This window comes from Geotrypetes seraphini, chromosome 2 (genome assembly GCF_902459505.1).
Source record: "Geotrypetes seraphini chromosome 2, aGeoSer1.1, whole genome shotgun sequence".
Classification (NCBI taxonomy): Eukaryota; Metazoa; Chordata; class Amphibia; order Gymnophiona; family Dermophiidae; genus Geotrypetes; species Geotrypetes seraphini.
Window position 1 is genome coordinate 318555031 of NC_047085.1, and position 24496 is coordinate 318579526.

Consider the following 24496-nt stretch of genomic DNA (forward strand, 5'->3'; position numbering starts at 1 on the left):
GACCCCTATAACAAGTTTATCTTTATAAGATAAGTGCATCATCAAAAATCCAATGAGATTTATTATATTTCATATCTCAAAAAATTTTTGAACCTGGACTGTGTTTAGAAATTTCAAGATTTAAAATTAGCTTTTATTACTTTTACTAGTTCTCAGAGAGTGATTTTTTGAATCAATTATGCAATGACTGGACGGTACACTCTTACCCCAAGAGAGGGTTGTCACTCTCTCTTCAGAGTTTCACTTTTCTGAGCATATTCTTTATAAATCTTTTCCACTCTCTGTGCACTAGTTTTCAGTACAGTCAGTTCTTATTTTCACTTCGGTGCTGGGCAAAATGGTAGAAACAATTATAAAAAATAAAATTGTGGAACATGTAGACAAACATGATTTAATGAGACAGAGTCAGCATGGGAGATCTTACCTCACAAATTTGCTTAACTTCTTTGAAGGTGTGAATAAACATGTGGATAAAGGTGAGCCAAGTGATATAGTGTACCTGGATTTTCAGAAAGCTTTTCATAAAGTTCCTCACGAGAGGCTCCTGAGAAAATTAAAGTGTCATGGAATAGGTGGCGAGGTTCAGTTGTGGATTAGGAATTGGTTATCGGATAGAAAACAGAGGGTAGGGATAAATGGTCATTTTTCTCAATGGAGGAGAGTAAACGGAGTGCCGCAGGGGTCTTTACTGGGACTGGTGCTATTTAACTTATTTATTAATGATCTGGAAATTGGAATGACAAGTGAGGTGATTAAATTTGCAGATGACATTAAACTGTTCAAAGTCGTTAAAATGCATGCAGATTGTGAAAAATTGCAGGTGGACTTAGGAAATTGGAAGACTGGGCGTCCAAGTGGCAGATGAAATTTAATATGGACAAATACAAAGTGATGCACATTGGGAAGAATAACCTGAATCACAGTTACCAGATGCTAGGGTCCACCTTGGGGGTTAGTGCCCAAGAAAAGGATCCGAGTGTCATTGTGGACAATAAGATGAAACCTTCCGCCCAATGTGCGGTGGCGGCCAAAAATGCAAATAGGATGCTGGGAATTATTAAAAATAGGTATGGTTAACAAAACTAAGAATGTCATAATGCCCCTGTATCGCTCCATGGTGCGACCTCATTTGGAGTATTGCGTTCAATTCTGGTCTCCTTATCTCAAGAAAGATATAGTGGCGCTAGAAATGGTTCAAAGAAGAGCGCCAAGATGGTAAAGGGGATGGAACTCCTCTCATATGAGGAAAGACTAAAATGGTTAGGGCTCTTCAGCTTGGAAAAGAGACAGCTGAGGGGAGATATGATTGAAGTCTACAAAATCCTGAGTGGAGTAGAACGGGTACAAGTGGATAGATTTTTCACTCCCTCAAAAATTACAAAAACTAGGGGATACTCGATGAGGTTACAGGGAAATACTCATAAAACCAATAGAAGGAAATTTTTTTTTCACTCAGCGAATAGTTAAGCTCTGGAACGCGTTGCCAGAGAATGTGGTAAGAGTGGATAGCGTAGCTGGTTTTAAGAAAGGTTTGGACAAGTTCCTGGAGGAAAAGTCCATAGTTTGTTATTGAGAAAGACATAGGGAAGCCACTGCTTGCCCTGTATTGGTAGCATGGAATATTGGTACACCTTGGGTTTTGGCCAGGTATTATTGATCTGGATTGGCCACTGTGAGAACGGGCTACTTGGCTTGATGGACCATTGGTCTGACCCGGTAAGGCTATTCTTATGTTATTTAAACGCTTATTAAACTGCAAACTGGTACATCTGATCTTCTGTTCCATCATCTTTTTGTTGTTTTGCAACTTCATTTCCTTTGTGGAATGTTTTAGTGCTATCTGAATTTTGTTTAGTCTTGGGGAAATCCACTGCTTATTCCTAAAATAAGCAGCATAAAATCTGTTTTTCTCCTTGGGATCTTGCCAGGTACTGGTGACCTGGGTTGGCCACTGTTGGAAACAGGATGCTGGGCTTCAACGACCTTCAGTCTGTCCCATTATGGCAACTCAGACTCCTATATTTTTCTACTGTCAAATTCTGACTCCTACTAATATTGGTTTATAGATTCAGGACAAAAATATATATTGGTACCATATTTTTCGCTTCATAAGATGCACTTTTTCTGCCCCCAAAAAAGTGGGTACGCCTTATGGAACAAATACAATTTTTTAAATATCTCCCCCTGCCCCGGTACCTTTTTTTAAAATGCTGGTGGTCCAGCACAGTCTTGCCAGGAGCTTTCTGCACTCCTGCTGTACGGCTGCCTCCTTTGTTGCTACAGAGCGGCAAATAAGGCAGGAGCGCAAGTTTTTCACTTCCTGCCTGGTTCTCATGATCTGGCAGCCATCCAGCAGGAGCGCAGAAAGCTCCTGATGAGACCACACTTGGCCACCGGTATTTTAAAAAGGTACGGCGGGGGCGGGGGGCTGTCAGCTGCCTATCACCAGACGCACCTACATGTAGAGGAGAAAAAAAACAAGAAAAATAATTCTGAACCAAATTTTTTTTCTTGGTTTTTCCTCTTCTACATATAGGTGCGTCTTATGGTCAGGTGTGTCTTATAGACCAAAAAATACGGTATATTTATAAAATGATAAATTTAGGAGGGAAGGAGGGTTCTAGGTCAAGGAATGGGATTAGAGGGTTTTGAGAGAAGAGGCTATAAGAGTCTAGGACTTCTACCCTAGAGATGGATGGAATTAACATTAAAACTAATATAGTCAACTCCAACTAAATGCACGTCGGTTAAGCAAACGCTTCGGTTATCCACAGCCTACCACCATGATCCCAGTTTTTTTACATTAAAGTCAATGGACGTAAACGCTGGATAATTGCAATTCTGATAAGCACACAATCCGCTTATACGCACTGATGTTATGGGTCCCACCTCTATTCGTTCACATTATGTTCACTCTGGTTAAAAGCAATCACGTTCTCACGTGGATAAGCCACGTGTTTCGGCTCAGCAGTCTAGGCCTGGCCAGGTGTTCAAACTTTCGGAACTGCACCATGGCGTCACATGGACAAAAATCTTTGTCTCTGGCTGAACATGGCTGAACATGTCCATGTCTTAAAAAGACTTGACCAACGGGAGAGTCAGGTCTCTATTGCAAAACATTACAGCATTCATCCTAGCCAGATTTCTTGGATTAAAAAAAAAAAAAGCAAGCCATATTGAAAGACTGGCAAAACAATAGCAATCCTACTAGAAAACGGAAAAGAATTGGGAAGGCTGGAGATGTTGGACAGGTGTTGCTGCAATGGTTTGCTTTGAATTGTGATTAAGCGATTAATCAAAAACACTAATAAACTTGAAACTTGAACTTGAAACTTGAAGCTAGAAGTCATCAACTGCCATTCAGTGGGCCTCTGCTGATGGAGAAAGCAGCACAGCTATCTGAAGAACTGGGCGTAGAAGACTTCAAAGCAACAAACAGATGGCTAGAGAGGTGGAAAGTTTGTAATGGCATCAAATTTAAGAAGCAGCATGGCGAAAAACAAGACCTGGATGAGTTTAGTGCAGAAAGATGGGTCATGGAAGTTTTTCCATCAGTCATTGGTGGATATGAACCATGCGACGTTTTCAACGCCGATGAGAAGGGCCTGTACTGGCGTGCCATCCCTGATGGAACACTGGCTTTCAAACGCAGTGAAAAACTGTTGGCTTCAAGGTGCCAAAGGAACGATTGACATTGCTGCTTAGTTGCAATATGGACGGTAGTGAAAAGCTTGAGCCACTGGTGATTGGGAAGAATCGAAATCCTCGGTGCTTCAAAAACATTAAACGCCTGCCTGTAGACTATGAAAGCAACAAAAATGCATGGATGACGGCGATACTGTGGATTGAATGGTTGCAGAAGCTTGACAATCTGATGAGAAGGCGTAGGAGGCACATTGTAATGCTGTGTGATAACTATGCAGCACACAGCAATGATGTAAGACTAACCAATATCAAACTCGTTTCTTCCACCAAACATGAGACCTCTTTGATCCAACTGATGGACCAAGGGATAATCGCCAACTTCAAAAGTCATTACAGGTTGCTCGTCTTAAAATATGTGATGACAGTTATTGATGCAAACATGAAATCCAGCCCCCGAGCTGCTGAGCTCACGATAAAAATGACAGTGCTTGACACTCTTCACATGGTACGGGAGGTGTGGAGTAGAGTCTCATCATCAATGATTTCAAATTGCTATCAACGGGCGAGCTTCATTCACACATCTGATGAGACAAGTGAAACTGACACTTTGTCCACTGAACTCCCAGTTGGACTCTCGCCACAAGAGTTTGAAGTGTATGTCACCGTTGACAACGATGTGCCCACATCAACTGACAGCACTAATTCTGATATCTGTACAGTCATAAAGGACACTGCAGACAACCAAGAGTCTGATGAGGATGGAGATACTGCTGCAGTCATCACGACTAATGAACAACCTGCAGAGATTGTTTCCTTCTCAAACACGCTGAAGTCCCTACACACGCTGCGTTATCTGGAGATAAATGGTTGTTACGACTATGGACAGTTTTACAGCATCAGTAGTCAGATACACAGTCTGAATCATGCAATCTGCGTGCAGAAAACAATGACTGATTATTTCAGTAGAATGTTGGTTTAAAAAAAGTTTTACAGTGTATTGCATTAGGCGGAACAGTGCTGTTTCTATAAATGAACAATGATAAATTAGATTTGGTGGGTTTTTTTGCTGAATAAAAGTTTTATTGCATTTGACTACAGCGTACTGTGTTTTTTCATGACTAAAAAGTGGTACTCTGATTAAGCGCACACTCCGTTTTGGGAGTGTTAGTGAAACCAATATAGCTATTGCGACAGGAAGAGACATATTACCCTGCAAACATGAATTTCCTATTGATTTTACTGATCTATCTAATAAGCGATAGCATCAAAGATGTTAACTCACTCTATCCACAATTACGTTCAGTCCATTACCCTGATCTATCAATCAAGCACATAATTAACCCACAAGAAGACAGGGTAAATCATATTAACGTAATCTTAAATAAAGGAAGACATCAACGAACCCCTAAAAAAAGAATAAGGAAAGTAAAACCTATCAGAACCACTACTTCTATCAAGCCTATCGCATCCGCCTCTGTTCCCTGTGCATATCTTAAAACTAGATCTGTCAGGAATAAAGCTTTTCTAATTAAAGATTGGATCATCAGCAAGTAAATAGCCTGTCTTTTTCCAACAGAAACATGGCTATTGTCTGATGAAGATCCAATAATAATTGATCTTCTACCAGATAATTTTAAAATCCTTACGCTAAACCGTGAGGAAAGAAAAGGTGGAGGATTAGCAATTATTCTTAAGGAAGGATTTGAGTTTGAACTATTGGATTCCAAAATGACCAATCAGTTAGAAATATTAGCCTGTAAAATTTGCAATAAAAAAACTAGAAGAATCCCTATCTTGCATATTATTCTACATCCCACCGAAAAGCTGGCCAAAAGCCAAAGAGGACTTTTGTGAATTTGTTCTACATAATTCAATTATTCCTTCTTACAATATCATTGCAGGTGATATAAACATACACCTAGATGAAGAGGACAATCCAGATACGAAAGACTTTAAAAACTTTCTATCTCTACTCAATTACAATCTCCCTTTACCCACACAAACACATGAAAAAGGTCATCACTTAGATGTGGTAGCTATGTCCACAAAGGAAATTTTAGACCCTGCCATCTCTCTACCTGATGGCACCTGGTGTCACGATATCTGGTCTGACCATTTTACTTATTATTTCAAATTAATCTGGACTCATTTAAAATCTAAAACACATCCAAGGATAAAAAGAGAACATCACACAAGGGGTTATATCAATCCAGAGGAATATTGGTCACAAAATGAACTACAAGCAGAGATAGGAGAAGGAGTCGATTTCTGGGATCACTGGATGAAAACTAGCACATCCATTTTAGATAAAATTGCTCCTAAACGAAATAGCAAAAGTTGCGCAAATAAATATAACAAATGGTTTGACACCGAACTTCTAAAAATGAAACAACTAGTAAGACGACTGGAAAGAATTTGGAAAAAAACAGGAGAATTGTCAGACCGTAACAACTGGAGATCTAACATAAAAATCTACAAACAACTGATAAAAGACAAACGTAAAGCATTCTACTCTTCTAAAATCAACTTATCTAGCACTAGTTCAAAAGGAATCAATACAAAAGAGCTGTTCAACTTGGTTGCGAATTTGACACCACATGCCACACTCAACTCTTGCCCAATATTAAACTACCTTCAGCAAATGATTCAAAAATTCAAAACCTAAGAAACAACTGTTCGACAAATGACACTAATGGTCATCAAATAGCTAACATACAAGGAAATGAAATACCAACAGACATGATCTGGAGTTCCTTTCAAGATTTAGAATGGAATAATTATATCAAACTATATAACAAATACTCTAAATCATACTGCGGTCTGGACTCATGTCCTCCGGAAATTAAGAAAGCGGCTCCATTAGAATTTAAACTATCTTTGCTGAATTACTTAGCCCATAACCTAAAAAATGGAAAGTTCCTCACTAATAATGGTCACATAATAACCCCAATTCCAAAAAAAATAGTAAAGAATCATCAGCACTGGTAACCAACTATAGACCAGTAGCATCCATTCCATTTATTGTAAAAATCATGGAAGGATTGGTACATGCTCAATTGATGGAATATCTTGATCAGTTCTCTCTCTTGCATGAAACTCAATCTGGTTTTAGACCTTTGTTCAGTACTGAGACTGTAATTGCAGCTATCTTAGATAATCTGCGTCTCTTGTTCAGTGAGGGCCTTAATGCCCTGATCATGCAATTTGATATGAGCTCTGCCTTTGACCTAGTTGACCATGGGAAAATTCTACAATGCCTAGATGCAATTGGTATTAGGGAAGAGGTGTTGGACTGGTTTTGAGGCTTCCTTATGTCCCGTACCTATCAAGTACGTTTCAATTACAATCTCTCCGATACCTGGGGCAATCCATCTGGCGTACCGCAAGGATCACCACTATCCCCATTGCTTTTCAATGTCTACATGCTCTCACTAGGTGCGCAATTGACCCAGCTGGGGATAAAATTATTCAGTTATGCAGATGACTTTACGATCATCATTCCATTTACTAACTCTCTCTCGGAAATTACTCCCAAGGCATCAGAAGCACTAAATTTGTTGGAGCATGGATGACTGAATTCAAATTGAAACTTAATTCAGAAAAAACAAAATTTTTTGTAGCTTCGCCACACCCGCTTGACACCAAAACACTGCTATGCATCAATAAACTTAGTTATTCTATTCAGTCTACTATGAAGGTATTGGGTGTAACACTAGACCAGTGCTTAATCATGAAGGACCAGGTAGACTCCTTAATCAGAAAGGGTTTTTTCACTCTCTGGAAACTTCGATCCATTAGAGCATATTTTGATATGCCAGCATTTAGAATCCTGGTACAATCCCTCGTACTGAGTCAACTTGATTACTGTAACATTGCCTATTTAGCAATTTCCCAAAAGAATATGCAACAATTACAATTAGTGCAAAATGCAGCGGTCAAACTGATTTTCGGGCTGAAGAAGTTTGATCATGTGACACCTTACTACCGACAGCTGCACTGGCTACCGATGGAGGCATGCATAAAGTTTAAGTTCGCCTGTTTCTGCTTTAAAGTACTATATGGTCTAGCCCCTAAATACATAACTGACCTTTTCTCCTTCTCAGCCAACAGACATAAGAGAAGTTCACATTTGAACTTCGTTTCCCCTCCAGTTAGAGGATGTAAACTCAAAAGACACAATCAACACTTTTTCTCACATCAGGCAGCATTATGGGGTAAAGATCTAGAACAATTGCTTACGCCTACTACTTATGGGGAATTCAGGAAACGCCTAAAAACATATCTGTTCCTGAAATATCTAGGCAGCTGACCTGTACAACTTTTTCTCCTCAATAACTGATCCCTTGAGCTGTTAATCACTAGTTTCCACCCTGTTAAGTTCAATCTATTTGTACCATCTTTTAAACTTTGTAAACTGCATAGAACTTTATGGTCCTGCAGTATAAAAACTGTTATTATTATTATTGACTGTACATTGTTTGATGATGAATAAAAATTTTTAAATTTTGCTCTGTTTTAATACTTTTCTGTATTTATTGTGATGTTTGAATCTTTTATATTTGTTACTTGATATTCCTTGCTTTTGTTCTGGATTCAATCAGTTAAAAATAAATTTTTAAAAAATGATAAAATTTCCCATGTATTATAATCTAAGCTTTTATTTTGAAGCAGAGTCAGTACATTTTTACCAGCTCCACCTAAAATTGCTTCTGACTCTGAAGCACAGCCCTGCAAAGTAGGCAAACGCATTTACCCTAGCTCTTGGGCAGATAAAAGCTACAAAACAGTAAATGCCAAAAAGAAAAAGATTTAAATGCTTACCCTGCTTATCATCCACACCCAAGAATGTCTACATTTATATCTTATAAAATTATCCAGGGTTCTATCTACAAAAGTATTGATTAGACACACAGAAACCTATGCCCTCTTCTATAAGAACTCATTAGAATGCATAAAATACTGTTGTTATGTTCAGAATCATTAATAGTATATAGGTATTACCAGATTTGGATGCTGTTCTCTAGTGTTCTTAATTTCAGCATAGAGAACTGGTGCCCTCATGCAGGTGTCAATACAAACTGTCACGCTAATTGCATGGCTACTACTGTGAAATTAAAACCGCATTATGCAGAGATGTGAAGTCCACAGAACTTGTTGCGCTAATCAGGAAGGAGTCTGCCAACACATGCGCACCCAGATTCTGCAGCAAGGGTGGCTCACTATGGGCATATCCAAACTAAAAGAAGTGCCAGCACATAAATATTAGCTTTGCAAAAATGTTTTGTACCGATTCATGATTTCTAAGCCTTTACCCAGGTCCTTTACTGTCCATGCAATCTTCTGTAACCCTCTTGTCTTAGATTCTCTGCTCTTTTTATTCTATCCCTTTCCTATCTTTCTAAAGGAATTCCTTTCTTCTTTTCTGAGTAATTTGTTATGTACCATGAGAGATGGTGTATCAAATCTAATAAACCATGTTTATGCACAGAATAGGAAGAGAAAGGTGCTGGCACTTTTATATTTAATCTGGATAAAAGTGCACATAAGCTGCTACCTCCTGTCTGCTTTTTAAAGTTGCAGGTAATTTTTCTGGTCACTGGAGGGGTGGGAGTGGAGGACCTATTATTTGAACACCCAAACTGTCACAAAGGGCTCCTTTTATTAAGATGCGCTAGCGTTTTTAGTGCACGCACAAGATTGTGCGCTAGCTGAAAAATTACTGCCTGCTTAAAAGGAGGCGATAGTAGCTAGTGCACACGCTATTCCGCGCGTTAAAGCCCTAACGCACCTTTGTAAAAGCAGCCCTAAATCTTCCTCTCGAGAAAAAAAAAATTATTGTGCATGTGTTAAAAGCTAACATTTCCTTCTATGCATCATGAAGATATATTTAATGGTCTTATTACTATTCATCTTAATGCAGCATGCACCCAAGTATACTGCAAAACTCCCATGCTCAACCCCTATCTGCAATGTGTGACCAGTAATGTGTGCCTATGCCCCACAAAAGCTTTCTGCATCTCTAAGTTAGATTCTTGCAGAGGCCAGCCCTCTGCTTCCTGACCATTTAGCCCCTTCCCTGAGGGAGCAGAGGAGCAGCGTTGGATTTTTACGTTACGTTTTACAACTCCAGCTGGTCTTAATTATGCTGTAGAGTGGAAGGCATTCTTGTAGAGAACCTCTGTATTTATTCTCTTTTTCTGGTGTTGTTTTGCAGATTTAGCAGTAGTGAGATGTGCTGCTTGTGATATTTTCAACCCCCAACGATGCAAAAGAAAACAGGGTACTCCCGTAGGGATTTTGTTTTTGGTACATGAAGACTAAAGTGGATGTATGACACTAAAGTGGATTTACGACACTATCTTTAGCACATTGCAGCTGTATTAGAAGCATTGGACAGTCGTTGAAATTCAAAGATTTTTGCATATTGCATGCCTCTCCAGCTATAAAGTGATCGTCATTCAAGCTAAGTACTTTGAACTATATCTTCTTGCTTTGAAGATGATCTTTCTTGTCTGGATTTGCTTAAATTTTGCCTATTGAATTTTGCTAAGACTGCCTTTCTCCATTATTATGCTGTGGTTCCCTTTCTACTGCTGCACATCTCATTTGAAAAATTGTTTCGGTTTTGCGTTTTTCCTGCTGTTGTATGGACATAATTTGAGAAATCTGGAGGGGGGGTGTTTGTATAACCTATGATGAACTAAGGGCTCCTCATTCATTTTGCAGCCTCAGCTGGTTTGTTAAGCACTTTGTTATGTGCGAGGTCTTTTTCTCCTCCCCAGTTTATTATTATTCATAATCTGTAATTTAGAAATTCCTATCTCAGCAGTTGGAGATAAAAGTTTGATGTATTAGGGAACCTAATTAACTCCATAAGTGAAGAAAACCCAGTTTTAATGACCCCTGATTTAGTTTGCCAAGCTGTCAGCCTGTTACTCACTGTACCATGCTGTGTGCTGGGAGTTGCAAGTGTGGAAGCTGTAAACAGCTTACAGGGAGAATCTCTGCCTCTACAAGCCTGGAATCTGGACTGCTTGTGTCTTCTGATTCCCCTCTCGGGTCTGATGCACCAGCTAGAGAGCTCAAGCCCCAACGGAACCTGTGCACGCAAAACAGGGGAAGGAAAGCTATTGGTCCTGATCCTGGATAAAACCGCCACGGAGCCACTCAACCAGCGCTCAAGCCCATTGCGGACAAACCTGGGGTGAGCAGTGCTCCCAACCAAGGAAATGGTCCCCGAGTCCTCAAACAGTTAGTGCAGGTTATGCAAGTGAGTGCACTGCCAAGCAAACTGCCCCTTGGAAGCAGACTCTCAACCTCAGAGTCTGCACTCTCCTGCAGCCAGAGCTATCCCACAAAGGGGATCCTCTGCAGCACTGAAAAGCCTCACAAATGGTTAGCGAAAAAAAACTGAAGTTAAAATGAAAACACAAGCAGAAAGGACATGCTCCTACTGTGGGAAGATAACTGAGGAATTATTGAAGGATAGCCAAGGGGGATGGGGAAGCGGAAAAAAAGAACTCAAATGAAGCACTGTACAAGAGTTTTCATGAGAAGAGGTTGAGTACCCATATGTTCAGGCACAGAGTGTCTGACGCACCAGAAAACAAAGTATTGTCTGTTTAACATTGACAAATGGTATTCTAATACATCTAGTTTGGCTATTCAGATTTAGCCTGTCCAAAACCGCAAGGCATACCTGGGTCTGTTGTAGAAAGAGATAGCTGTGCACATGCATTATCATTTTCTTGGAGAGCTTTTTTGAAGTAGAAAATTCCCAAGTTATGCTTTCCCATGGCAAAATGGATACAGCCAAGATTGTTCCAAAACATACACCTTATGCATTCACCTGAAAAACATAAAATAATAAATATTAAACCAAATGCAAAAGTCTTATGCCTCAAAGCATGTCTGTAGATTTTTGTGTCTAACAGTAGTTCTATTTGGGTTCAAGAAAATCTTATTCAGATGCACGTAGTTAGTATGTGTAGTGCGATTAATTTGAGTCAGTTTTCACATTAAAGCAGAGAGTCATTTTATTCTATATGGCATCAAGGATATACAGTAGCAGATGTTCAAACAGCAAAGATACTTGGAGAGCAGGTGCTCTCCAAGGTCAGCAGGCATATATTCTCACATCCACTAAACCAGGGGTGCCCACACTTTTTGGGCTTGCGAGCTACTTTTAAAATGACCAAGTCAAAATGATCTACCAACAATAAAATTAAAAAAAAACACAACGCACACTGTATGCATAGAAAATGTTAATTATCATTCCTATTCCAGGGTTTTTCAAAGAGGTCAAAGCAGATGACTCTATGCACTATCACCTCAGTAACAACCATACAAAAATAGACAAATATACCCCCCTCCCTTTTTACTAAACCACGATAGCAGTTTTTAGAGCGCAGGGAGCTGCGCTGAATGCCCAGCGCTGCTCTCGACGCTCATAGGCTCCCTGCGCTAAAAAACTCTATTCCGGTTTAGTAAAAGGGGACCTTAGTGTAAAATAGACAGCAGATATAAATTCAGACACATTTTGATCACTAAATTTAAAATAAAATCATTTTTCCTACCTTGTCTGGTGATTTCATGAGTCTCTGGTTGCACTTTCTTCTTCTGACTGTGCATCCAATCTTTCTTCCCTTCTTTTAGCCTGCCTCCAGACCTCGTTCCCTCCCCCAACTTTTCCTTCCTCTCTCCCTGCCCTTTCTTTCTCTCTGTCTCCCTTTCTTTTTTTTTTGTTTCTCTTCTTTCCTAGCATAGAGATCCTAGCAAGGACTGTAACAGAACGGGACTTAGGGGTGATCATCAGTGAAGACATGAAGACTGCCAATCAAGTGGAGCAGGCTTCATCTAAGGCTAGACAAATCCTAGGGTGTATACGTAGAGGTTTCGTCAATCATAAGCCTGAAGTCATTATGCCATTGTATAGATCCATGGTGAGACCCCATCTGGAATACTGTGTACAATTCTGGAGGCCTCATTACCGCAAAGATGTGCTGAGGCTGGAGTCGGTCCAGCGAATGGCCACCCGGATGGTCTCAGGACTCAAGGACCTCCCGTACGAGGAACGGCTGGATAAGTTGCGGCTATACTCACTCGAGGAACGCAGAGAGAGGGGAGACATGATCGAGACGTTCAAATATCTCACGGGCCGCATCAAGGTGGAAGAAGATATCTTCTTTTTCAAAGGTCCCACGGCTACAAGAGGGCATCTGTGGAAAATCAGGGGAGGGAAGCTGCACGGTGACACCAGAAAGTACTTTTTCACCGAGAGAGTGGTAGATCGCTGGAATGGTCTTCCACTTCAGGTGATTGAGACCAGCAGTGTGCCCGATTTTAAGACAAAATGGGATCGTCACGTGGGTTCTCTTCACAGAGAAAGGTAGGGGTGGGTCATTAAGGTGGGCAGACTAGATGGGCCATGGCCCTTATCTGCCGTCTATTTCTATGTTTCTATGTCTCCCTGCATGCCCTTTTTCTTTCTTTCTCCCTGCCCTCCCCCAAGCCACTGCCATCGGGGACCAGGACCCAAACCGCCACCAATAACAGGCTCCAAACCGCCACCAATAACAGGCCCGAAAGCTGACGCCGCCCCAAGCTCTCCCTGCTTCAGCCGACCAGCATTCCTCTCCCCGACGTCAATTCTGCCGTCGGGGAGAGGAAGGCTGATTGGCCCAAGATCGCGATCGACCTATAGGGGGAAATGCTTCCGGGTCCTGCCTTCGCGGAAACAGAAAGTAGGCAGGACCCGGCAGCAAGAAGAGCAAATGCTTCACTAACCTGTCTCCCGCCTTAGCCCATAGCGAACGCTTACTTCAGGGCTCTCAACATGTTCGTGCCGGCTTCCCTTCTCCCCCCCCCCCCCCCCCCCCGGACATAACTTCCAGTTTCGGAGGGAAGAGAAGGGAAGCCGGCACGCACACGTTAGAGGCTGAAATCTCCAAGCCGGTTTTTTTTTTTTAATGTTCAGCAGCGGTGGCAGCAGCAGATGACAGCTGGGCAGACCGCCCAGCTAAAAGGCCCTAGAGAGAACACTGGAGAGGAAGGCTGATCGGCCCGGTAGATCAGGACGGCAACACGAGTCAATCACGGAGCCCGGGATGGGCTCCGCGATCGACTCGCGTTGCCTTCCTGAGCTACTGGTCGATCGCGATCGACGTGTTGGGCACCCCTGCACTAAACTATCATCACTTTAAATTTTTTAGGCAGTGACCATATCACGCGCATGCCGGTGCCTTCCCACCCAATGTCGGCTCACGGGACCATCAGTTCAGTAACAACGCTAAGAAGTCAACTAAGGGGAGGTGGTAAGCTTGTGCTAACATATACCTGCTGTCCTCAGAGAACACCTGCTACAGGTAAGTATTTTTGTTTTCTCCAAGGAGAAGGCAGCATTTTATTCTCACATATGGGGCTCCCAAGCTGCCAGGATCATGACTCTGGAGAAGGACCATATATAAACATGAGTCTGGCGGGTTGGATGGAAAGTTGGCACTCGGGAAGTAAAAAGATTCTGTAGAACTGCTTGTCCAAACTGATAGGCTGTCCTGGAGTTTTGCTCTGAACAGTAGTGAGAGAACCAAGTAGCCCCTTTGCAGATGTACTCAATAGAGATGGTGTACGGCTGAAAACATTGAGTATCAGCCTTCCTGTTTAAGCCTCTGAACGGGTTTTCTTGACCCTCTCCATAAAGCTTATCACCTCATACTGAGGGCCCTACTTTCACTATTTAAGTAACATTTAATTACTTTGCTTATGTGTAGTGCACTTAAATGTGTAGTGCCAGGAAATTTTTGCCCCTATCCTATTTTCCTTTATAGCAAAAAAATTATTGTGTATCAATATATGTGGAGCAGAAATGAGCAACTGAGACAGCTATAGTTCAGACATTGTGGGCTATTTCACAGTCCTGTAGTATCAGTCCAGCCCAGTGGCATACCAAGGGGGGGTGGCGGTCCGCCCCAGATGCACGCTTCAAGGGGATGCACAGCCGGCCAGGTCCGGAAGCTCCCGTGCTGCTAAAAACGGCACCTCATCGCGGTTGCCGTACATATTTCAGAGCAGAGTCGGCAGCTGCGCTAAAATGCAGCAAGGTCCCGCGATGACTACTTCTGCTGCCTCTGTTCCGGAAGAGGTAAGTAATGTCGGGGGGGGGGGGGGGGGGGGGTGGACGGCAGCTGCAGTCATCATGGGACCTTGCCGCAAATCCCTGCGTCTGCCGGCCCAGACCCCCTCCGATGTCACTTACCTCTTCCGGAGCAGAGGCAGCAGAAGTAGTCATCGCGGACCCTTGCTGATTTGGATGGAAAGGAGCATAGCAGGGTGGTGGAAGGAGAAAAATGGGGTCAGGGTTGTATGGAAGGGTGAAAAAGGGGGTTAGGGTGGTAAAGAATGGTGTGGAGGGTGAGAAAGGGGGGTCAAAGTGGTATGCAGCATGGTGAAGGGTGAGAAATGGGGTCAAGGTGGTATGGAAGCATGGGGAAGGGTGAAAAAGGGGGTCAGGGTAGTATGGAAGCGTGGTGGAGGGAGAAAAAGAGGCAGATATTGATGGAATTGCAGGGAAAGGGGAAAGAGACATAAAAGGGAAGGATACTGGATGGAATTGGGTTGGATGGAAATAAAGAGGGCTGATGCTGATGGAAGTGGGGGGAAGGGAGAGGAGAGAGTGAAATGCCAGACCATGGGGATGTGGGAGAGGGAAGAAGATGGATGCCAGACCAATGGGGGTGAAGGGAGAGATGGAAGGGGGAGACATAAAGTTTCTGGAAGGGGAATAGAAGGAGAGAAGAGGCAGAGAGAAGGTAGACAGTGGCAAGAAAGTGAGGAAAGCAGAAACCAGAGAACACAAGGTAGAAAAAAATTATATTTATATATATTTTTTTTTTGCTTTAGGGGAGATGCATTGCAGTTTCTATGGTGTTGCATTGTATGCAGAGCCCAGCTTCTTGGTGCTTCAGTTTAACCTTTGTCTACATATTTTTATTCTATCTCCCTATTTACAAAACTGTAGAGTGTTTTTTAGCGTTGGCATCTGAGCTGTTACAACCATGGCTAAAAACCACACTACAGTTTTGTAAAAACGGGGAGGGGTTAGTTTGTGATTACATACTAGGCGAAGGTATTTTCTGTGTGTTCGAAAAGACATGGTTTTCTGTTAGGATTAATCTGTACTAGTCTGGCTTGTTTAGTTTTATAATGGGTGTATTGATGTTGTACTGCTCACTGCAGTATGTAAAATGCTGCCTTTTCCTAGGTATACTCTTGTGTGACGTGTGGATTGTTACTAAAAATCATATTTTTCATACAGATGGGGGGGGGGGGTGTCAAAAAATGATGGGCCCCGGTGTCACAAACACTCCTCAGTGCAGAGCTATCATGTGACAAACACTGGGATTCTGGCGTGTCCCCTTTAACCAGGGGTATCTTCAGGACTTTTTGGTTGGCATTAAGCGACTGCCTAGGCTGGGGAGAGAAAGGTAAGTATGACCTCCTAAAACACCACCACTCAGACAAAATGCTCCAAGGCAAAATAAGGTGTTTATTCTGACCTCAGCGGTCCAAACAGTGTAACACAAAGCACAGACACTGTCGTATTTCATCCAAAATAAAATCACTTGCAAAAAGGAAAATAAGAAAATACAAAAGTCAAAAATCCCTATATGGGTTTGTTTTGTCAAGGATCTTGTACTTTGTTTCAATCCTGTATTTTCAATGATATCCCAAACATGCTTTACATTTCTTCTCAGCAATATTTGTCAGAGGCATGAAACAGATACTTTCAGCAGTCAGGCAAAATTCAGAACAAAACCTTGCTACAGGCAATATCATATATATTATCAGGCAGTAAGCCTCAGCACAGCCTTGCACAGCACAGCTTTGCAAAAACCTCAGCGTTTCTTCAGCTATCTCATGGTAGGCAAAAACAGCTATGAGATATTAGCTAATTAGCTTCCAAGGAACGGTAGCCACAGCAGGATTTCCACAATTCAGAAATAAACTCATTCATTACACTCTCAGGCTCTCTAGTCCAAACTTTACTTTAAGTAAATCCAGTGGCAGCATTCAGGGAAGTATTATACTTAAACCAAAAATAATATAGCCTAAAACACATAGAAATTCTTCAGGCTTTTTCTCACATAGAAAGAAAGCATGAGAAGGAAAAAAAAAACACCAACTGTTTCACAGTTACTCACTCTCTCTCTTTCTCATTCAATGTCCATGGATTCTGCCTGGCTCTCTATCACAGGACCAGCGGTTTGTACCTCCATGCTTTCCACACCATTAGGAAACTGGAAGCCTGAAGTGGGAAGGAACTCTTCCACCTCCTGCATAGGCCAATCTGATATTTCTGGTTCTTCTGCCTGGCTCCATGGCTCCTGCCCTGCCTTGGGCTGTGGAAGTGACTCACCCTGGTCACTCGCTCCTCCTCCTTCTTCTTACATCAGTCTGCTCTTAAGCGGCTCAGAGCCAATCCCCTTCAGCCTGTAGAGGGGGATGGACTTTGGTTCCAAAGCAGCCTTTCCCTGCCTGGGTTTTCTAGGTGCAGCTAGTTTCTCTGTGGCTTTTCTAGCTACCTTATAGACTGGAGGCTGCTGTTGCCAGTCTGCCTGCCTCTGCTCCAGATCACTATTGCTCTGATCATAGGGGCAAGGGAGGTCAGCCTCATGTTGGTCCCCAGAATCAATCTGGTCAGCTCTTCTACACCGGATCCTATTAGGGGCAAAACTAGTACTGGTGCTAGGTTTGTCACACTGGGTGTCACATATGCTAGGTACGCCACTGGTCCAGCCTAAGTATACATAAAGGAGTTACAGCCTTTCAGCCAAATAGAGATGGTTCTCTTGGTAAAAGGAACTCTCGAGTATGTTAGAGTCAGGTCACGATGAATTGGGAGGATCCTCTATGATATTTAGTCTGGTCCAGGTAGTATGCCAAAGCACGTTTATAGTCCAAGGTGGGAATGTGGCTTTAGAAAGAAAACAGGTAAAACTATGGACTGGTTGAGATGGAATTCTGAGACGACTCTGGATTTGTTTGTATTTGTACCTTCACTGCCTATGTTCGGTCTTTAGATAATTTCTGTTAACCATGTCACGGTGTATTGCAGTATATAAATAAGATTTTATGTTATGTAAGAATTTTGGATGAGTTCTGAGTACTACCTTGTCATGACAGAATCTTGTGTAGAGAGGATCAGACACAAATGCTTGAAGTTGACTAACACAGCGTGCAGACTTGAGTGGCTCAAAAGGAAACTTCATAAGAATAGATAAGATCCCATCCAACAGGTTGTGGCTTGATAGGTAGTTTAGTGTGGTATAGTCCTTTCATGAATCTGGCTACTAAGGGATGAACACAGAAATTTCTTAACCAGGGGAGAGTAAAATGCAGTGAATGCACTGAGGTATGAGTATACTTAAATTGAGTTTGCTTTTAGACTAGAGTTAAAAAGATTAAAAAGTATGTCTAGGATGGATGAAGTGGACATGCGGTAGGTTCAAAAGAATGCACTGCACACCAGGAAGAAAAGTTCATTCATTTGAAGTAGTAACAGTGGTGAGTAGATGGCTATCTAGACGCTTCAATAAGCAGAAAGCATTTACTAGCTCAGTGAAAGAAACCACGCTATTAGTGCTAACAGTCGAGGGATTGTTGGAATGGAGAAGGGATCAGTTGTTCTGCATCAGGAATGGTTGCAGCTTGCACACTTCCTTGGATGAGATTTGTAGAAGCAATGGGAACCAAAACTGACATGGTCAATGAAGTGCTATAAGGATCATGGTGCACTGATCCTAAGTTTAAGTAGAGCTTTCCTAATAAGAGGAAGAGGAATCTGTTTCCCAAATGAATGAGGAAGGCATCCAACTCCAGGCGATTTGGGGTATACAGTCTAGTCTGGAGCAGAATAGTGGAAGTTTGGTTTTGTTGAGCTGGGGGAGGGGGTGGGGAACAGACACGGACGAAGAGATCTACATCCAGTATCCCCCCCCCATTTGGAGAAAATCCAATGCAAGATGATTGTGCTGAGAGACCATTCGTAGGGTTGAAGACATCTGCTCAATTTGTCTGCTACCACATTTTGCTTTCTTGCTACATAAAATGACTTGAGAAGTATACCATGAGCAGTCGCCCAAGTCCAAATCTACATTGCTTCCATGCAAAGGAGGTGAGAGCCCATACCTCCATGTTTGTTCACACAGACTTGATTGTTCAAACAAGGACTACTAGTTTGAGGAGTCTGTCTTGGAATGTTTTGAGAGCATTCCCTATTGCTCCTAGTTCTAGGAGATTAATATTGAGGTTTTGATGGGCCATCTAGATAAGCATCCCCCCTAATATTGAAGCATATGGGGGCGGAGGGACCTGGAAGGGTAGACCCAAGTAAGAATATAAGCATTGCTATACTGGGATAGACTGAAAGTCCATGGCCAACCCAGGTTCCAGGTACCTAGCTAGATCCCAAATAGTAAAACAGATCTTATGCTGCTTATCCTAGGAATAAGCGGTGGATTTTATCAAGCCATCTCAATAAAAGCTTATGGACTTCTTTTAGGAAATTATCCAAACCTTAGGGAATAGACAAACCCACTACTGCATAAATCACTTTGGTATAGTACTGTTTTAATGTCAGACCAAGCAACGGGACAAACCTGAGCATTTAGATGTCTGTATCTTCACTCTCAATCATTGCACATGTTTATAATGTAAAGACTTTTACTTTAGGTTGAAACAATTTTTACTGTTGGCAATCCATACAACCAAAATAATATTTCAAACCAGAAAGTGTACACACTAACTCCATATGTGAATAAAAATTGCCAGAGTCATCAATCATTTGAACTATATTACCTAACCATAAACTCCACCCCCCCACTCCCATCCTAACCACATTACCCCCCCTCCTTGAAGTCCAGGACCATGGGTAAAAAAACAAGAGAAGCCCATGACCTACTAGTGCCCCCATGGTTCCAAAGAAGAATATTCATATCATTCCCCTCCCACCTACTACACTCCAACCCAACAAGCAAACAAAACAAGGACATTTAAGATGTACAATGATGCAATCAGAGAATAAGAATGACCTTGGTCAATAGTGCCGAAGCTGAAGTTACCCCCCCCCCCCCCAGTATCTGCTCTTTGCAGCCTAACATCTATTCCAGAGGCTTGGACTCTTATAGCCTCCAGGATTACCATCCCCCTTCCCCCCTCACTCACCCCAGAAGAAAAATAAATAAATAAATAAAATGGAGAAGACAGAGCGGAGAACTGCCACATCACAGCACCCCCCCCCCCAAACTATCACTAGGACCACTCTACAAGGAGTTTCTGATGAGGCGTCGACCACTAGGGTTCAAATAATAAAGGTAGAAACTCCAAATATGAAAACATTTTTCCCTTCTCTTTGGATACCCTTATACCATTCAGGCCTCCCAAAGCGTCATGGTATGAACCAGACTTTGCCATTGCCAATAAGAAGGCGGTTCTGAGGAGGTCCAAGATTGTAGCATGCTCTTGCAGGCCAGGAGAAACACCTTACGACATAGTAGAGCTCCCCCTTTTGGAAGACCCTGGAATGTCCCGGTGATATCCAGCACAAATTGTTCCACTGTTCCCTGCACAGTGCAATTGAGTAATTTACCTAGATACTTCGCTATAAGAAACCATCTGCAGCGCTAGAAAGAATGCACCATCTTAAAGAGTTGGGACTGTGACAGATAAGCCCGATAGAGAACACGGAAGTAACAGTCCCACAAACTTGCTCCTTCCATCAAACTGGGAATACCCTTAACATTCCTCAAAATATCCCATGAGCTCAGATCCAAGTGGAGCTCTTTCACCCAAGTGGATTTAATCATTGACACATCTAAGCTGGTTTCCAAAGTAACCAAAGCTCTATGAAGGGATGAAATTGAATAGTTTGCAGCTTCCGTTCCTGCAAAAAAAATCTCTCACACGCCTTTCAATGTTCTTACCCAGACAGGCCAGACAGTCCTGAGAGTGAGCCGATGTAATGTTTAATTTGACAATATGCGAAAGTATCACCCCAACAGACACCCAAGACTTCCTGGAGTTGTAAGAGCGGTTTCAAACATCCAGAATCCTCAACCACATGTTCTACCAAGGTCAGTCCCAAGTCTCCCCATAGCTGAAACGCAACATTCTCCCTCACGGAACGAACGTCAGAATCTCTCTAATAGGCAATTGATCAGTCACTTGTGGCCACAATAGAAATGCGCCAACAGCCGGTCCAAGCCTTGAAAATCCTGTTTCAGTAATCTTAAAGGTAGAGTCTGAAGAACATATAGCCACCTGGGAAAGATCACCATCTTGATCAAAGCCACTCGGCTGATGAGCAAGAGGGAAAGATCTTTCCAAACATTCAACTGTGCCCTTGTTTATTGCAACATTGCCTCCACATTAGTGGAATACAGGTTCCTAGGGGACAGAAGTAAATGAATACCAAGATATTTAAACATTTGAGTCACCCATCGGAGAGCAAAAGTTGACCCCAAATGACATTTTAACGTCTCCAAAGATGCTAACACTTCTGACTTAGTAAGGTTCAAGTGAAAACCTGCAAAGTCACTATATTCAGATATATTTTCCATCAATGCGGACCAAGATTGACAGGGTTGCATAATACGAACACAAATGCTGCAAGCTTGAAACAGTGTGATCCAATTTGCACTCCTTGAACATGTGGATTAGCACAGAGGTCACGAATAAAGCGGTCAAGAGACAACACAAAGAGCAATGGTGCCTCTAAAGATCTCAAACGAAGAGGAGCAAACATCATCGACATAAAGAACCGCCCTAGAGGAAGCATACAATGCTCTTATTGCCGACACAAAACACTAATCGAATCCATAATGTTGTAAGATCTCATACAGGTAATTCCATCGGCCGTGATCAAATGCTTTTTCTGCATCAAAGCTTATCAACACCAACGAGATCCCCAGTCGTTCCCTATACTCCAAAGATGTCAAGATTTTCTTCAAATTCTTAGCTATAGATCTTCCTCTAACAAAGCCCACCTGTGCTTGCCAGACGGATAGCCAGAACCTTCACCAACAATTTAACCTCAAAATTGAGCAGCGATATAGGTTGGTAAGAACTAGGTTGGGTAGGATCTTTCCCTGGCTTGGGTAATACTATGATTTGGGCAACATTTAAATGTTTGGGCATAGCTTCTACATTGGTCATGACGTTAAACATCCTTGTCAGCGAGGGAGTGATCTGAACTTTCATTAGTTTATAGCATTCAACCTGGAAGCCATCTAGTCCGGGACATTTAAAGCATCCCATTGGGAAATGGAAAATCGAGGAAGATCTAAGTTGTCTAAATACAAGGCACCTGAGAGACCCGTGGTAGGTGGGGTGGGAGCACATAAGCATTCATAAAAGTCATGAAAGACCTCACATATCCTTTGATCTCCCTTGTTGGATTCCTTCCCCCATGCTTTCAAAGTTAAAATTTTCTTTATGCCCCCTTTTCCTTGGGAGATCAATCAGGTCAAAAGCTTACCACTCTACTGCCCATGAGTATATAGGCAATACTTATAATAAGCCATAGATTAAAGCAGCGGTCTCAAACTCGTGGCACTCCAGGTGCTATTTTGTGGCCCACAGTTTGGACGCAATGATCAACTGCTCCCTTGCTGCAGTTGATTGTTCCGGTCAAAACTGCAGCCGGCGGCGGCTCCTCGCACCATCCACACCAACATTTCTCTTCCCCCTTCCCTTCCTTGTGGAGCAGCAGCGTGTCTGGCCGGCTCCCTTGCTCAGTCGATCGTTCCGTTCAAAGTCATGGGTGGCGGCTCCTTGCGCTATACACTCCTGCATCGGAAGCCTCTGACATCACAACATCAGAGAGGCTTCTGACGCAGGCGCGGAACTCGCGAGGAGCCGCCACCTACGGCTTTGAATAGAACGATCGACTGAGCAAGGAATCCGGCCAGACACGCTGCTGCTCCACAAGGAAGGGAGTGGAAGGGGAGGGGATAGAGAAATGCTTCTGCTTAGTGCTGCCTGATTCAGGAAAATAAATTTTGATTCGATTCAGCCTACTGAATTGATTTTTTGATTCGATTCTCCTGCCCAATTGGGTGTGTTTTCAAACATCCTGGTGGGTTTATTTTATAGCCTCTTCACCCCCTTTGCCTTCTCCTAACCACACTGGTGCTGTGGTGTAAACAAAATAAACAAACAAAAAAAGACTTTTCCTCTCTCTGTTAAATTCCAGCTCATTTCTGTGGTCTAACAAAAGTTCTGGCAGGATACACGTTTCAAATCTGATATATTGTAATCACAAAACAGAAAATAAAATTATTTTTTCTACCTTTTGTTGTCTGGTCATTGTTCAAATCTTGTTGGTCTCAGGCTCTGGTTGTCTTCTGATAGCTTGCTTGCCAGGGTCTCCTTCTTTCTTCATCCTAACCATCTATCTGCCATCTCTGTCCTCCCCTTCTGTTTCATTTCCCTCCCCTAGAGGTCTGGCATCTTTCCTTTTTTTCATCTCCATCTACAGATCCACCTTTTCTCAACTACCCTTTCATCCAGCATCTCTCCCTTTCTGTAACTTTCATCCCTAAATCCCATTGTCCACCATCTCTCTCCTTCTCCTCTGTTTATAGACCCCTTATTTCTTCCCCCAAAGTCCAGCATATGCACGTCTCTTTGAACCCCCCCTTTCCTCCCTCCCTCCGTGTACTTCTACACCAGGGCCCCCTCCCATGAACGTCTGCACCCCTCTGAAGGCCTGCATATTCAATTTACCTAATTTCAGCAGCCTGCCCTGCAGAAGATCACTGGCTCTAGCGATCTTTGCACGCTGCCATACGTCATCCGAGTTGTCTTCTCTCTGCTGCGGTCCCGCCCCTCCTCTGATGTCAGAGAAGGAGCGGGACCGCGGCAGAGAGAAGACAACTCGGACGACGTATGGCAGCTTGCAAAGATCACTAGAGCCAGCGATCTTCTGCAGGGCAGGCTACTGAAATTATGTAAATTGATGTGGGGAAGCTGGACACCAGCGGGGAAGCCACTTCCCAACTGACCCTCCCCATTCGCCCTCTAAAGTAGGAGCAGCAGGCCAGCAAAAGGCAGCGCTGCCGCTCCTGCTTTAGGGGCGAGGGGGGAGGGTCAGTCAACGAATCGGGAGGCCGATTGTTTGTCGTGGTAAATCGATTCGAATCGTGAATCAGGCAGCCCGATTCTCAGCTTCCCCAGCCCGATTCTAATTTTCCCCAGCCCCCCTGCCCGATTCCCAGCTTCCATCCCCAGCCCCCAAGACTCACCAGCCCCCTGCCGATTCTCAGCCCTCCTGCCGGTTACCCTTTGCTTCTGAGGTCTGCTCGCTCCCCCCTCGACGCTCCCACGTCCTTTCGTTTCTTCTGATGTAACTTCCAGTTTCGCAAAACCGGAAGTTACATTAGATGGGAACGAGTCCAGTGGCCGGTAGTGAAAAAAAGAATTAACTTGAATCGGGGCTGAATCGGTGAGTCCATTTTTTTACCAAAACGAACTGATTTGATTCGTGAATCGGGCAGCACTACTTCTGCTGCATAGGAAAGGGGGACCCTAGGGAAATGCTGCTGCTGCACAAGGAAAGGGAATGGGAGGGAAGGGGGAAGAGAAATGCCTCTGCTGCACAGGAAAGGGGGAAGGGAAATGCTGCTGCTGCTACACAGGAAAAGGGAGGGGGAGGGAAAGGGGAAGAGAAATGCTGCTTCTGTTGCTGCTGCACCCAATTGGGAAAAGAGAGGAAAGGAAGGAGAAGGAAGACAAGGGAGAGGAGAGGAACAAGAGATGTCAAGTTCATGGGAGGGAAGGAAAGGAGATACCAGAT

The 24496-nt window shown here is 42.9% G+C and overlaps 1 protein-coding gene across 1 annotated transcript in view; it reads right to left on the reverse strand.

Annotated features, from left to right (window-relative positions):
- Positions 1 to 24496, reverse strand: part of CNOT10 (CCR4-NOT transcription complex subunit 10) — a 186241-nt gene that overhangs the window by 91155 nt on the left and 70590 nt on the right. The window contains 1 exon segment of the mRNA XM_033930099.1: positions 11345 to 11494. Coding sequence (XP_033785990.1) covers positions 11345 to 11494 — 150 coding nt within the window.